Source organism: Aythya ferina (genome assembly GCF_964211825.1).
Source record: "Aythya ferina genome assembly, chromosome: 1".
NCBI lineage: Eukaryota > Metazoa > Chordata > Aves > Anseriformes > Anatidae > Aythya > Aythya ferina.
The window spans coordinates 139152906-139167108 of record NC_140296.1 but is presented as its reverse complement, the minus strand read 5'-3'; the positions used below and the strand labels follow the sequence as shown (position 1 = coordinate 139167108).

Genomic DNA, 14203 nt, shown 5'->3' with positions numbered 1-14203 from the left:
CAGAGTGTGATTCTGTTCTTCCACTCTGCGTGATCAGGATCAAAGTCTGCCAGTAGAATATATCCATGAACATACATATTTATATCTAAATCTTCAGCATTAAAATATCAATTGCTCCAGAAGTTGAGCTCATTTTATTTAGTAGCTGGCTCCAGATCTTCCCTCTTTCCCCAGCTGTTGATGACCAGACATAAAAGCCCTCAAGTCCACAGCCATATTCTGCTTGATGGTGTTTGGACCACTTCCTATTACACACACACGGGTCTCCCCAGTTGCTGTTTGAGGCATATGGTCTTCACAACAGCTGACTCTCAAACCCTTGTCTCTCTGGTAGTTAGCTCTCAGAATGCTGGTCCCTGCGGCCAGCATCTTTTGGATGTTGATTAGTGATGGGTCACTTGAGGGTGTCAGTGGAAATTAAGGAAGTGAACCTCAACATATGGCTCTTGTGCTGCTAATGGCCCTAAATTATGTGATCTTTGGTGTCACCACCAAACCACATGAGGGGCAGGGGGATGGACTAAGAGAGTTAATTAGTCACTGCCAGCCACTTTGGCTGAATTCTGAAAACAATTGAGATGTGAGCCTTTGATTTCTTTTAGGATTACTGTGGTGGAAACACAACCCCCCAGAAAACTAGCCATCTGGGACAATGGCTGCACTTCGAATGTGGTACAACCTGCTTGTGCACAGTGGCTCCCACTGGAAGGATCAGACTGGTCTGAAACCAGGAAGATGACAGTCTTATTTCTGCCATCTTTCTTTCCTTCATTCATCATTTTCCTTATACTTTTTCTACTGTTTCAGCTTCCCTTTTTCTTTTTGTTTTTGCCACTTGTCTAATAAGACTCTACTTTGCCTACCAGTCATAACAAGACTGTGAATTTCGATTAAAAATAGCTACTTAGAGCCTGGTAGATAGTACAGGTCTAAAAAAAAAAAGGCAGTAATACTGCACACTTCACTAGTCTGCCCACAGAAGAGAAAGTGCAAAATGGAACTGGGGGACAGAAATTTGAATTTTCTAACTTTGTTTTGCTTTTCTGACTCTCTTTTTGCTATTTTGTCTTGTTCTTTTCTAGGACTGCACATGAATGTTCAGAGCACTCAGAAGCATTTAAACTATTTCTTGCCATTTCTCCACAAAATAAGTGATAATTAACACCAGCTAACAAATTTTCCACAGAAGCTTTTCCTTCATTTAGTTAAAAGGATTAAAAAAAATTATCAAAAAAAAATATGAAAACTACTGAATTATTTAGGTTTTAAGTAAGATTTTTTTCTTCTATATTTTCCTTTGTGTTGAGCAGAAGACTATATATTTTAAAATACCTGCTATATAGAGGGAAGGATAGACGTAATGATGTTAAAAGAAAAAGCTCAATGAACTGCATTTTTATCAGTGAATAGGGTTTATTATATCTTAACCCATTTTAGACAAAAAAACAGCCTTAGTAGCATAACAATCTGCAGATGTTATATGTACGCAGAATAATTTTACCACATATCTTAAATGTCGCATCACATGTATATGTGAACTTTTAGTATAACTAAGAAAATGAAATGAAAATCTCAAAATTAAAATAAATAAATAAATAAATAAAAACACCCTAACCTTTAGTTTCATCTTGAATCTTTAAAATATGTTAATCTAATCTTTAAAATATGTTAATCTAATTTCTTGTAGAAACATGGCAAGAGAAAATGGCATTGCCTCTAAAGCAAAGTCAAAGGGAGAAATGTAATATTTAGAAAACCTAATACAACAATTGATTTCTTATCTCCCTTTGTAAATTCAGTGGAGGCTTTAGCTGCTTTAATCTGAACAACAGATTGTCTAGTTTGGAGGATGCTGTTTGAAAGCTTCAGTCTCTGCTTAAAGTCAGCATATAAAATGGGTCCTTTAGCAAAACCGTCCTGCAGAAAACCGTCTGAATGCAAAAGAAAACAAGATGGCAATAAAGTCTTAGGCCTACTTTTATCTCTTTTTCTGTGTGACTTCTTCACAGAGAGAAACATCTATCTGTTGTCAAAATAGATATGCTGTGAATTCTGATGCAGTTTCTTAAAATGACTGCTAAAATGATACTTTTCTCGAAATGGTCGCTAAAAGACATGACAGAATTTTTATCATAGGGGTATGTTCTTCTTTTTCTTCATACATATATTTCTCCTAAAGGAAAGGAATAAACATTCCTGTGGCATTAAAAAAAAAAAAAAAAAAAAAAAAAACAAAACAAACAAACAAGCAAAAAAAACCACCTCTGTTCTATCACTCTCTGTTCCAAATATTTGGCAATTTAAAACTGTAAAAAAAGAAAAGTTGCTTGGTGAAAATAGAACCACAAAGGAGCTCATTGCTCTAAGCTGTGAAAGCCGCAGTCTTGAGAATTTGAGAAGGACAATGATACTTATTTTTGCTAAGAATGCCCCCAAATCATTGCAAATAGGAGGAGGAAGATATTGACAGGTATGGAAATGCTTGGATTTTGAACCCAGTTTATACACATTCAAATAATGAAATACTTGACTGGAAATAAACTATTTGCTTACTACCTTCTACAAAGATTCTTACACCTTGCTCTGAAATATCCAGATCAGCTTAAGGTCATATTTAAGTTATCTTACTGAGTAGATGATCACCGTTCATATCAACTATGACCAAGAATACTGATGTTTGTCTTGGCTTCGGTAATGATTTCTGTCAACTGGAGACCATTTTGCACTTTCAGAGCTTTGCTCTGATATCAAATTTAGGACATTGTCTTGGCTTGTTTCTCACGGGGGATTTATTCTTCTATTTTTTGATGATACTAAGACCTAGGATTTATTATTTTGAATCAGATATTATGGTAAAATATTGTGTATTATCTAGCTGTTTTATCATTGTTATTCAGCCATCTCATATCTCTGTGTGGAATTCTGTATTGCATCCTTTTTTCATAAGTACAGAGAAACAGCATGCTAGGCCTTGCAAACAGAAGCCATTGGGAGCTTTCCTACCATTCTGCAAGCTCATGCTAAAATTAGGTGTGATCACACTGCATGTGTGCGTGAATGCATGTGCTGTCATGTTCCTGGGTACGTGCATGGATGTACCTAAGCCCCATTTTTATTGCAAATATGCTAGAAATAGACAAGTCTGTGTTAGTCAAAGGAAGACCAAGGAAGAGCAAGAATGAAAGCTATGACTAGGAGTGCTGTATGTGTAGTTGTTACACTACTTAATTAGAGATGATGTGTAGCAGATGGAGGTAACAATAATTTATCCAGTGAAAACTGCACCTTCTTTGTCAGAAAATCCCAGTTAAAATGAACAAACACCAACAACAGAGTGGAGAAGAAAAATGAGAGTGCTTGGAAAGTGAAATATCCATACATGTGTGTCTTTTGACACTTCATTTTTATATGACCCAAGGCTGACAGATCCAGAGTATAAGTATCACTTTTCTTATAAAAGCTGGTCTGCAGAAAATGATACCCTACCCCAAGGAAAACATGTACTTAGCCGAAAAGCAGTATTCTGTATGACTTGGTCCCCCAGTACAATAAAGTTTGTTGCTACACAAAGCTCCAGGTGGTTTTAATTTCAAACTGAATTTCTAATCTTCTCTTCCAGACTCTCAGAGCAACAGAGAAGAATCTTATGGTTTTATCGTTACTACTGCAATAATCAAAATTGCTCTCTTCCTCTGGTACTGGGCAGTGCACCCAGTTGGGATCGAACAACTGTATCAGAAATGTATTCTGTCATGAGGAGATGGAGATTTTCTAACCCTCTAGAGGCATTCGGGCTCCTGACTTTCAGGTAAGGGAAAATTAACAAAGTAGGAAAATAACGATAAGCAGAATGATCACATGCTGCTGATTAATTCAGCACTTCAGTTTGCTCAGCATAGGATCATGCTTTCTTTCAGTGATTGTGCTTTTGGTTCTGTCCCTGTGTCAAAGTGAAGATGTAATTGCAACTCCTGTGATAACCTTAAATTGAACGTGCTGGCCCTGCCTTCTTGACTGAGAAGATATCCTATTTTTCAGGATAATAAAAAGAGTATTTCATGCTGTATAGCCAATTCAGTCAGTTTCTGGTAGCAGGTGATCAGTCAAATACTTAGCATTTCCATAACATTGTATCTTCAAACTACTGTGCAGACATGAAGTAATGGGAGATAAGGAGGACTGAACTGTGCTTCCAGACAGTGATACTGTGTAAATACGTGCAGACCCACCTGTAGCCCATCTATTTGAAGAAGAAACTTTGAAGCCAGTTCCCCATATTTTGAGTAACTTCTGTTGTGATCCCACCCCCACTTCTTACACCAGGAGCTGACTGTCTGTTGGGAGGCTTTCCTGATGTTTGGGATAGTCAATTATGTAATAATAGTAAGTGTCAGAGGACAGAATTTTGTCAGCAGTTATGTTTCCTCTAAAGACTTGGGAGGTGTTTTGTGTTAAGTGATCTACCTGTGAAAACATTAAACCTGCAGATGAAATGACTGAGCAAATCTGGTTTATCAAGCCCTTACATGTCTGGATAAGCAAAAGCTGCACCTGTTTTGCAATCTCAGTTCCATATTATACACAGCACATTTAGAGAAAAAAACTACTTCACCTAGAACCTCACTTGTTGAGAAAGGACTGTATACACTCACCTCCACATTATTTAAAAAAATAAAATAAAATAAAACAAAACAAAAAACAGTTATTTAATAATATAAAACTAACTTTTAACTGATATTTCCCTTTAAAAGTGATTTCCTAAGAATACCTGCATCTCAGCTTTATATAAGAACAAACTAAAATATTAGAAGTTTCACGTGTTTGCGTATATGTCTTATGTTTAGTGGGAATGATGGAAGGAAAGATCCTGAAAGATCAGGGTCTGGAGCATATTTGGAAAAATTCACTTACTATTATTAAATGATGAAAAATTATAAAATAATTTATAGAAGATCCATGTAAAAAGGACTATGTGGGCAGCATGTTGTTTTCCACACCCCAGAGTAGCAAGAGAGTTTGAGACAGTTCATCAGAGCATTCCAGGCTTTCAGATCTGACCTTTTGTCGAATGTTGATACCCTGTATGAATGGCCTTTCTGCAAAGGGCTTGATTGTTCCTCGAAGATGCAGCTCTGCATCAGGGTGTGGTGCAGAAGATTAGCCCTGTCAGGTGCTTCACAGGATTTTAAATATGAGTCAGTCTGTCACAAAGCTTCTCAGTGTGTACTGGATGCTGCATACATGCTATTCATTCTGGCAAAGATTGCTGGGATAGAAAAACAAGAAAATGTCATCACTTTGTCTCTCCTGGTGCCACTGTTGGGTGTGACTTGCACCTGCAGGGGTGCCAAAGAACAAGGGCTTCTGATCATTACCTTAGTTTGTTTGCCCCTATAGTTTCTTTCTCAACAAAGATAACATCAATCTGTGTTTTGTTTTGTTTTGTTTTGTTTTGTTTCACCCTAATGCTATGAAAAGTTGTGGATCACAGTACAAATTTTAACAAAATAAAAATTTTTTTTAAATATTCTGTCTTCCACATATCCCCAGGATTTTATAGGTGCATGAACAAATGGGAAGCTAGCCCTCAGAAACAGAGGGATTACATTTCATTAAAGGTTTCTAATTTCAAAGATGTCTAGGTTGCATGATTCAACTGCCAACAGACATGTATACATAAACTGAGAGAGTGGGTTGCAGGAGAGAAGTACATTCTGTATAAAAATATTTCTGAGGTTTCTTGTCTTGGTTCTCTTTTCCTCAGATTTCAATCATTTGGAAAAGTGAAATAGCACTGGATAACCAGTCTAACCTCCCTTCACCATTACCTTCACTGACTTTGGATTGTAAGCTCCATAACTGAGCTGTTTTTGAAAGTTCATTCATCTCTATCCCATATTATATTTGGTTATGACAATTCATCAGCTCAGTTTCTAACTTCTGTTGTTAACAAAACAGATCTCTGATTTCTTGTGATTACTGAGACACAGCTGAAAGGTCCATGTTCTTGTAAAACTTGAGCAGAATATAAAAGAAATACTCTATATATTTGTGTCTATTTTAAGGACTTGTGTTACCATCACTATCATATCATAGGTAAATTAATCAAATTAGGGCTGATCTTTGTGCATACATTTCCTTAACATAATGCAAGAATGCAGGAGCAGCTGCACCAAATCAGACCAAAATTCAGTCTAGTGCACCCTATTTCTAATGGTAACCTGGGAAAGATAACAACAGTGGACCAAACATAAAGACATTATGATATTTCCGTATCTTCCAGTAATCTGCACCTGAGAGGTTTTAAAGTTGAATAGCCCTCTTATATTTTTTTTATTTTTTTTTTCCAAAATAAAAATGGATTCCATGTAAACATTGAACTTCCAGGACATCCTGTAGCAAGGAGATACACAGTTCATCTCTATGTTCATATAGAAGTAATACCATATTGTGAGTTGTACTGTAATAGAGATCAAGAGTTTCCAGTCACTCAGAATGTGTGACTGGAAATGTGGATGTTCCTTTGCTGGGACTTCAGTCTGCAGTGTCTGAAAGAGCAGCTGAATTCCTTCAGGAATGTGCTACCTCTTTACACTGTTTAGGGAGGCTACTCAAAATCACTAGTCACTTTTGCAAGCCTTGGGCTGGTGACACTAAATTATCATTCTCAGAACAAAGAAGCATCTGTCTCAATGATTAAGCTCAAGCTCACATTTGCAAGGACAAAGAAATCAAAGTTATTGGAGGTGCTAACTCATTGTGTGGGTCAGAAGGCAATGCCAGAGAGCTTAGGGAGAGGTATCATGACCCATCAGATCAAGCCTGGTTATCTGCATCTGAGTTAAACCTCTCTTTTCAACATTCTGATACTTCTATATTGTTTTCTACACAGTTAAATGTACACTTTAATAGATATTTCTTGTTCTTTGGGCATGTCTCTCCTTCTGCTTATGCTCTTCAACTTTCTAGACATATCTCAAGGCAGCCAAATGATACGATACTTATTTATTCTGTGTCAAGTAAGAACATTCATAAATTGGAAGCACAATCATGGTACATTTCACAGAGAAATTCAGTAGCAATCTTACATCCAGTACTTGTATCGAGTGCATTTATTCTTAAAGCCTTGGAAGCCAATACTTAAAAAAACAATGAGTATTTGTTTAGTTGATTAAGATGGGATGAAGAGGCTGGCATGGAGAAGTGCAGAGTAAGATTTTATATTATTTTTTATTATTTTTTTTCCAAAGGCAGAACATATAGAGGTGGTCCCTCCTACCCAGCATTGCTTATTGGTGCCTTGTCAATTTTACTGTTGACTTCACTTATTGGGCTTGGTAAAAAGACAAATTTTTACAGAATTAGAACTTTCTCTGACTGTATCTACTTTGCATGGCAGACTAGCCAGGGAAATGACACCAGTGTGCTTGTTTATTCAGAGAATTTTCTTTATGACAGAGAGAAGCCAAAGACAGTGTTAGAAATGCTATCGTATCTGATGTATTGCTAGAACGTGAATGTTTTGCATATGTATAAAGCAATCATACTTGTAAATTTTTGTCAGGTTATTTTGCTATTCAAATTACCTAAAATGAAAGGCAAAATGAATTCATTAACCCAAATAGCAGAATTTAGGCTCCCTCCTACTTCTCTCTGGCCAGGAATTATGTACTTTTAGTTATGGGACCCTTTAGCCTTTGACACTCAAAGTATTACCGTTCATTTTCATATTATTTAGCAGAATATCTGTTGAGCTGCAGAGGTTAGGTTATATACCAATGTATATGAAACTCACTTTCTAACCAGTAATTATAATAAAATGTGATAGTTCGAAACCAGAGTTTGTTCACAAACCTTTGAAAGCCAAATTGATTTTAGAAGTGTTGAATCAGATTGTCATTGTTTGTTTGTTTGTTTTTTAAATGAATTTGAAGTATTCAATACAAGTCTACAACTGAATTTCTGTTAGAGTATCTGTAAAACAGCTACAGCTGAAGCATATCTTGCCTGCCTGCATCTTACTTGGTTTAAAGGAACATAGCTGTATATCAATGTGGGGAGCAATCAGGGGCATATGCAAAGAAGTAAAGAATAAAACAATAATCTACACTTAAATTTATACTTTGATACATTGAATATACTACTGATAAATTTATAAAACTGCTTTTTAGTAATGTACATGAAATTTAGTGATAACTTACATGGGGTTGTATGCATTGTTAGGAATAGTCAACTCTTTACATTAAGCAACAGAATGTGATTAATTCCATCTTGGTTTTTTCATTGCCTTAAAGTTTTGTTAGCTTGCTTGGCAATAATTATGAAAGTACTGCAATAGACAGCTATAATAGAAAAAATAGCAAGAGATTACTATGTAGTGTATGGCATGCTTTCTGTACATAAAAGTACAATCTAATCAGATCGTTAAACATGTAAATAATAGTTTTCCATTTTATTTTTTTGTTTTGTTTTGTTGTAACAAAGAACAGAGTTTGTCTGTGGAGTGGCAGGGACTTTCTAGATCACACAGTTTTTCATATGGAAGAGTACTTTTTGTTTGTTTCTTCTTTCCCTTGTTTTCTCCTAGGATATGGATTCCCATATGTGACATCACCTATTATTAGTTGTTTAGGCAAAATTTCTTGTAGACACTGTATATGAACATTACTTAACATATGCTGTCTATAAGTAAATTCTACAGATCCATCTGCCAATAGATCAGCAAAAAGTAAGAGCTAGTGTGTCAGACCATCAACTTTGCAACTGATGATAAAGTTTTTTTCTTTAAAGTGGGTGGGAATGGGAAGGGTTCACAATCCATATCACAATGAGTTTCTTTCAACTGAAAATTACAAAAACACCATGTCCTTTTTAATAATGCTGTTTTTTCTATTTCTATACTTTCTTCTAGACCTTGCCATTTTCTAATATTCATGTGCTTGCATAGTGTTTTCTGTAGAAGCCTTCAGAGAAATGAAAAAAGAAAACACCACCAAAAAAAAAAAAAAAAGCCCTGCTGATGTTACCTGTAACAGAAATGCTAAAATTAAAGGGATTCCTTAATTTCATTCCTTCTTTATATTTCTTTTGTAATTACTTTTAAAATACTTAAACTGTCATCCAAAACTTATCTACATATTACTTTTAAAAGTTTTTCCATACTTTCTCACCAGGCCTTGTTGTAGCTGTCAGTGACATATCCTTTACTATTTAAAGGTTTTTTGAGTTTGTATTGGTATCTTGATTCCAGTAAGTTTGCTAGCTCAGCCTTCCTTGTTTCTAACAGACTTAATAAGATGTGTTTCTTAGGACTGTAATCATTCTTTTTTGAAAATGCAACAGAACAGAAAGTTTACACTAGAAATATAAACGGACTTGCAGAAATATGTGGCACATTATAAGCCTCTAACCTAAAAAATTTATCATGAAAGGCCATTCTCTACAGAGGTCCTCATGTGTTAGAAAGTGTACTGAAATGTACAGTGCCATTTATTTAACAAATATCTTCCAGGACAGGGTTATCTGATTATTGTGGTTTAGCCTCAAAAGCAGCTAAGCACCACACAGCCATTTCCTCATTTGCTCACTCTCCTCCTCCACAGTGATATGGGGGAGAGAATCAGAAACAAAAGAAAAAGGTAAAAACTCATGGGTTGAGATAGGCAGCTTAATAGGATAGAAAAGGAAGAGGAAAATAATAACAATATAATAATAGTAATGATGATAATTAAATATATAAAACAACTGATTCACAGTGAAATTGCTCACCACCTGTCAGCTGATGCCCAGTCAGTCCCCAAGCAGTGGACAGCCCACCCACCCAACCCCATGGCCAACCCTCCCAATTTTTATTGCTCTGCATAATGCTGTATGGTACGGAATATCTCTTCTGTCAGTTTGGGTCAGCTGTCCCGGCTATGTCAACTTCCCAGGTTCTTGTGCACCCCCAGCCTTCTCAATGGCACAGCAGTATGTGAAACTGAAAGGTCCTTGATTTAGCGTAAGCACTGCTCAAAAACAATTAAAGCATCAGTGTGGTGTCAGCATTATTCTTATCCTAAATCCAGATCACAGCACTATACCAGCTACTAGAAAGAAAATTAACTCTATCCCAGCCAAAAACAGGACATCGAGGCAGCACAACGAATATATCTTTAAAAAAATAATAATTAAAAAATCACATCCATTTCTCATTTACAATCAAAGCCACCACTGGCAGATGCCAAAATCTCAAGAGAATGTCACAAACCACAGGATGCCTCAGCAGCATTTAGTTTTCTGTTTGAATCTGATTTAGCTGAAAGGTGCAGCTAGATAAATAGCTCCCTACTGGCTATCTATATGAAAAGAATCAAGGACTGAAAGTTATTCTTACTTATAAAGCAAATTGTAGTGTACGCTCATCCAGCTCAAAATTAAGCTTTTTCAGGAGCCATCTTAAAATCTCATGGGAGACCCAGCAATTTACAATTACTTAGACAGAAGTTATAACATGGATGGCTGTCAATCACTGGTATCATGTAGGGAGGAAAGTACAAAACAGCAAAAGGTTTATTGAGGTTAAATATCAAAGGAAATCAGTTTAATAAGTTAAGGAGAATCTAGGTTGCAAGACAGGCTGTGAAGGGGACATCTGAAGTTCCTCATAGTGTGAACTGTTGCTGAGGATTATACAAACCAACCATCATTTACATACTGTTTTTTCTTCAGTAGCATTTCTGAGAATAGAAATCTGGGATAAACTTACAAGTCACAATCCCCATTGGCGGAGAACTTAGTTTACCCGAAGTGAGGGCAAACAAATATTAAAAGAAGAAAGCTACAATATGTTACAATGCAGTCAAACAGATGCATGAGGATGTAAAAAACTGTAGTTTTATTCAGTTACCTATTGACCAATAGCTTGTTGGTCAAACAAACAAATAAACATACAAAAAAAAAAACACACAACCACAACTAATAGTAATTGGAAATCTGAATAAAAATTACCAGTTTCAATCACATTTTATAGCTATGCAAAGAAAGAGTCAATAATTTGTAAGTGCTTGTTGTTTTTTTTTTGTTTGTTTTAATTTGCATTTTTAGCTAAATTCTTAGATATTTTATTGACAATCTTAAAACAGCTAGGGAGAGAGGTGCCAGAATCTCTGTCTTCAGAAGCCATTTTCATAGGTCATTTCAGGAATCTGGTGTCTATGGTTCAAAACCTTTCAAAAACTGATCAGATATACGTACTTAAGATGAACTGCTTCTTAGGAGGGTGCCCTAAACACTGTAATATTGAATCCATTGTGATACAGTCATTTCATCTTCTGTGCTTGTTGAGTTTTCAGTGTGTAGAAATGATTACATATTCATTGTAGCAAGCCCTGGAAATCAGGTTTGTCCCCAATATCCAAACAATGAAGATGTTTTTCTTAGGCCTAAAGTGATTTCTTGCAGTGAGCCACAGAGACGAAGCCTGTTTCTCCTCTAATCAAGAATAATGTATTACTGAAATCAGGTTTGATGCAACACTCAAAATTTTGCAAGACTGTTCACTGGAAACCCCCTCAAGCCCAGGACTGCAAGGATAGCATAGTTTCCAGGCATGTGAAGTGCAGCATTTCTTATTCAGATCGCCTTCTAGACCTTACCACATTATTAGATTTCAGCAAATAAACTGATGCATGTGTGCATGAGTAGCATAAGCACCAGTTGTTGTAGTTCCAGTGTTTCTGAGGATGTTAAATGTTTGCTCAAATAGAAATATAGAAGGTAAACCAAATCAAATTAAATATTTTTCTGCTGTGGTCCTAAACAATGTTGAAATTCAAAAGAGCAATGGATATTACATTTGAGATTTAGCAAATTGTCAGATGGTTAAGGAAACACATTGATTGCCTATTCCTTCAAAAAGATTCAACTCAGCCTCAAGCTAACCTTGAGATTTACATGCTGAGGGAAACAGTTTAGTAACTAAGGCCAACAAATTACACCAAACCTCACTCAAGATCATTGTGACAAGTGTTGTGTTTCCTGAAATAAATAACCTGTAGATTTTTCACTACAATGCCTATGAATTTGAGCTCATCATTACTCTAATCAGATTTCATGTAAATACTTTTGCTAACTTAGGAATAATCTCAGTTCTGATTTATGGCAAACTAATTCTAAACAAATCAAAAGTTAGCTGTTGATTTTTGGGGAAGGTTAGATTAAACTAATTTTGTTGTTCTCCATTTAGCTGTAAAAAATATAGGAGTTTCTCCCATCATAACATTACATATATTCTAATGTTGGCTGCTAATAAGGACAAGCAGTAACTAATATTTTTCTGCTTGACTTGGTGCCAAGCATAGAACATACTTTGCTGTTCAGTAACATGTTGAACTAGGTGAGATGGTAAAGGGAAAGATTAATTTCCATATTATTTGCACATTTGGTAGTGAGGCCTTTGGAGCAATTGCAAAATTAGATCATGGGATGATATGAAAGGGATGAATTTTTTTAATATGTAGTCTTCCTTCAACTATGTTTTGTTCTAAATAGCCATGTGAATATTGAAGACTTCATATTGCTAACTGGTTACCTATAACATATAAGTAAATAAATAAATAACTCTTGTAAAATAGGCTAATTTGGGACTAATGTGATAATTTATTTATAAAGTATTTCTTCTCTCTCTCCATAAAGGCCCTCTTGGCATCATGCTTGCAATTATTAACTGTATTATAAACATCATCAAATAGGTACCATAGCAGACAAAATATTAAAATCTGAACTGAGCCACATTGCTAAAAGGACAGGGGAGGGGGCAGAGAAGGAGGAGGATGTTGAAAGTGCTACAGGTGGTAGCCAAGTGCAGCATAGAAGTCAGGCCTTTCAAGTAGGTCCAATAATTTATCTAAAATGAACCCTTCTGTTATGGAAAATTTCAAGTTTTCAAGTTGTTGCTCAGAACAATATGTCTTCAAGTGACTGTTGAGAGGTTCTATTGCACAGAAATTTGTATTTCAGGTAAGTAAGAACAGCAAGGGAGGACACAAAATTTCCTTTATATTTTGATACATATAAAGGAAATTATAACGTGATAGTTCAAGTTAAAAAAAAAAAAAAAAAGGATTTGAAGATCAGTGTTGTGAGTTGTTTTTTATCCTTGTGTGGCATTGTAACAGTCAATTCAATTAAGCTATCTACTATGTGTTTCTTGACTCTTGTTACAGTAAGGCAAATGAATTGATTTTTTCCTATTCCATTTTGAGAGAAAACCTGTTTTTCTAGTATATAGTATCAATGAGAGCTCAAGAGGGTTGCAGTGCATCAACAGTGGCTTGGTACCTCTTAATGATATCTATTTGTTTTGCTCTAGTTTTCCAGATAAAGATATTCGCAGAACAGCAGTCCAACAAATAGAAAATCTGTCAAATGATGAATTGTTAGAATACCTCCCACAGCTGGTTCAGGTAAGAAAGAAATTGATAGTCAAGGAAGTCTTCTGTCCAGATCAATAACTTCATTAAACATTTTGGTTTCTTTCTGCATAATACATTATAAGAGGAATAAATAAGAAAGACTGATCATCTGATGTGATGATTAAATTAATAGGATTGAGGCACAGACTGTTTTTCACTCAAGAAAATGCAGTTGTTTTGGCATACTGATTGAACTTTTCCATATACGTCAAGAAGTCTTTTCCACAGCTGGGAAAAAAAAAAAAAAAAAAAAGTTGGGGTATATCAGGGTTGGAAACATCTGAAAAAGTGAACAACTGAAATGCTGCTATGACCACCAGGCCAGGCTTCATTGCAGTCAGAGAATGAGAGGTTTCTTTGCAATTAATTGCAGTTTTCTTAATACCAAATATATCAGGAAAATCATTGTCAGCACAGAGTAACCAGACCAGGTTGGTTATAGAACAGTCTCTTTAGAGAGGTACATTGTTTTTCATGGGAAATTAATGTTTTACAAGTAATGGGCCCACTGCTTTTAAAATAATTACTTTGTGGCTGAATAGGTGCTGTTCTGCAGTTAAGGAGGAGGCAGCCAATCAAAATCTTTGTCCCCTTACTTGGTACCACTATACACGGATTACTTACACTTCATCATTTCAGAGTTCCTTTTTTTAAAAAAATAAAATAAAATTTATATATATATACATATACACACACACATACACATATATTAGTATAGACACATAAATATACATGCATGCACACATCTA

The 14203-nt window shown here is 35.6% G+C and overlaps 1 protein-coding gene across 1 annotated transcript in view; it reads left to right on the top strand.

Annotated features, from left to right (window-relative positions):
- PIK3C2G (phosphatidylinositol-4-phosphate 3-kinase catalytic subunit type 2 gamma) overlaps window positions 1-14203 on the top strand; it is a 215961-nt gene that overhangs the window by 81647 nt on the left and 120111 nt on the right. Inside the window, exons 16-17 of the mRNA XM_084526130.1 lie at window positions 3620-3808; window positions 13352-13445. Of these exons, the coding sequence (XP_084382256.1) occupies window positions 3620-3808; window positions 13352-13445 (283 nt within the window). The remainder of the gene's footprint in view (window positions 1-3619; window positions 3809-13351; window positions 13446-14203) is intronic.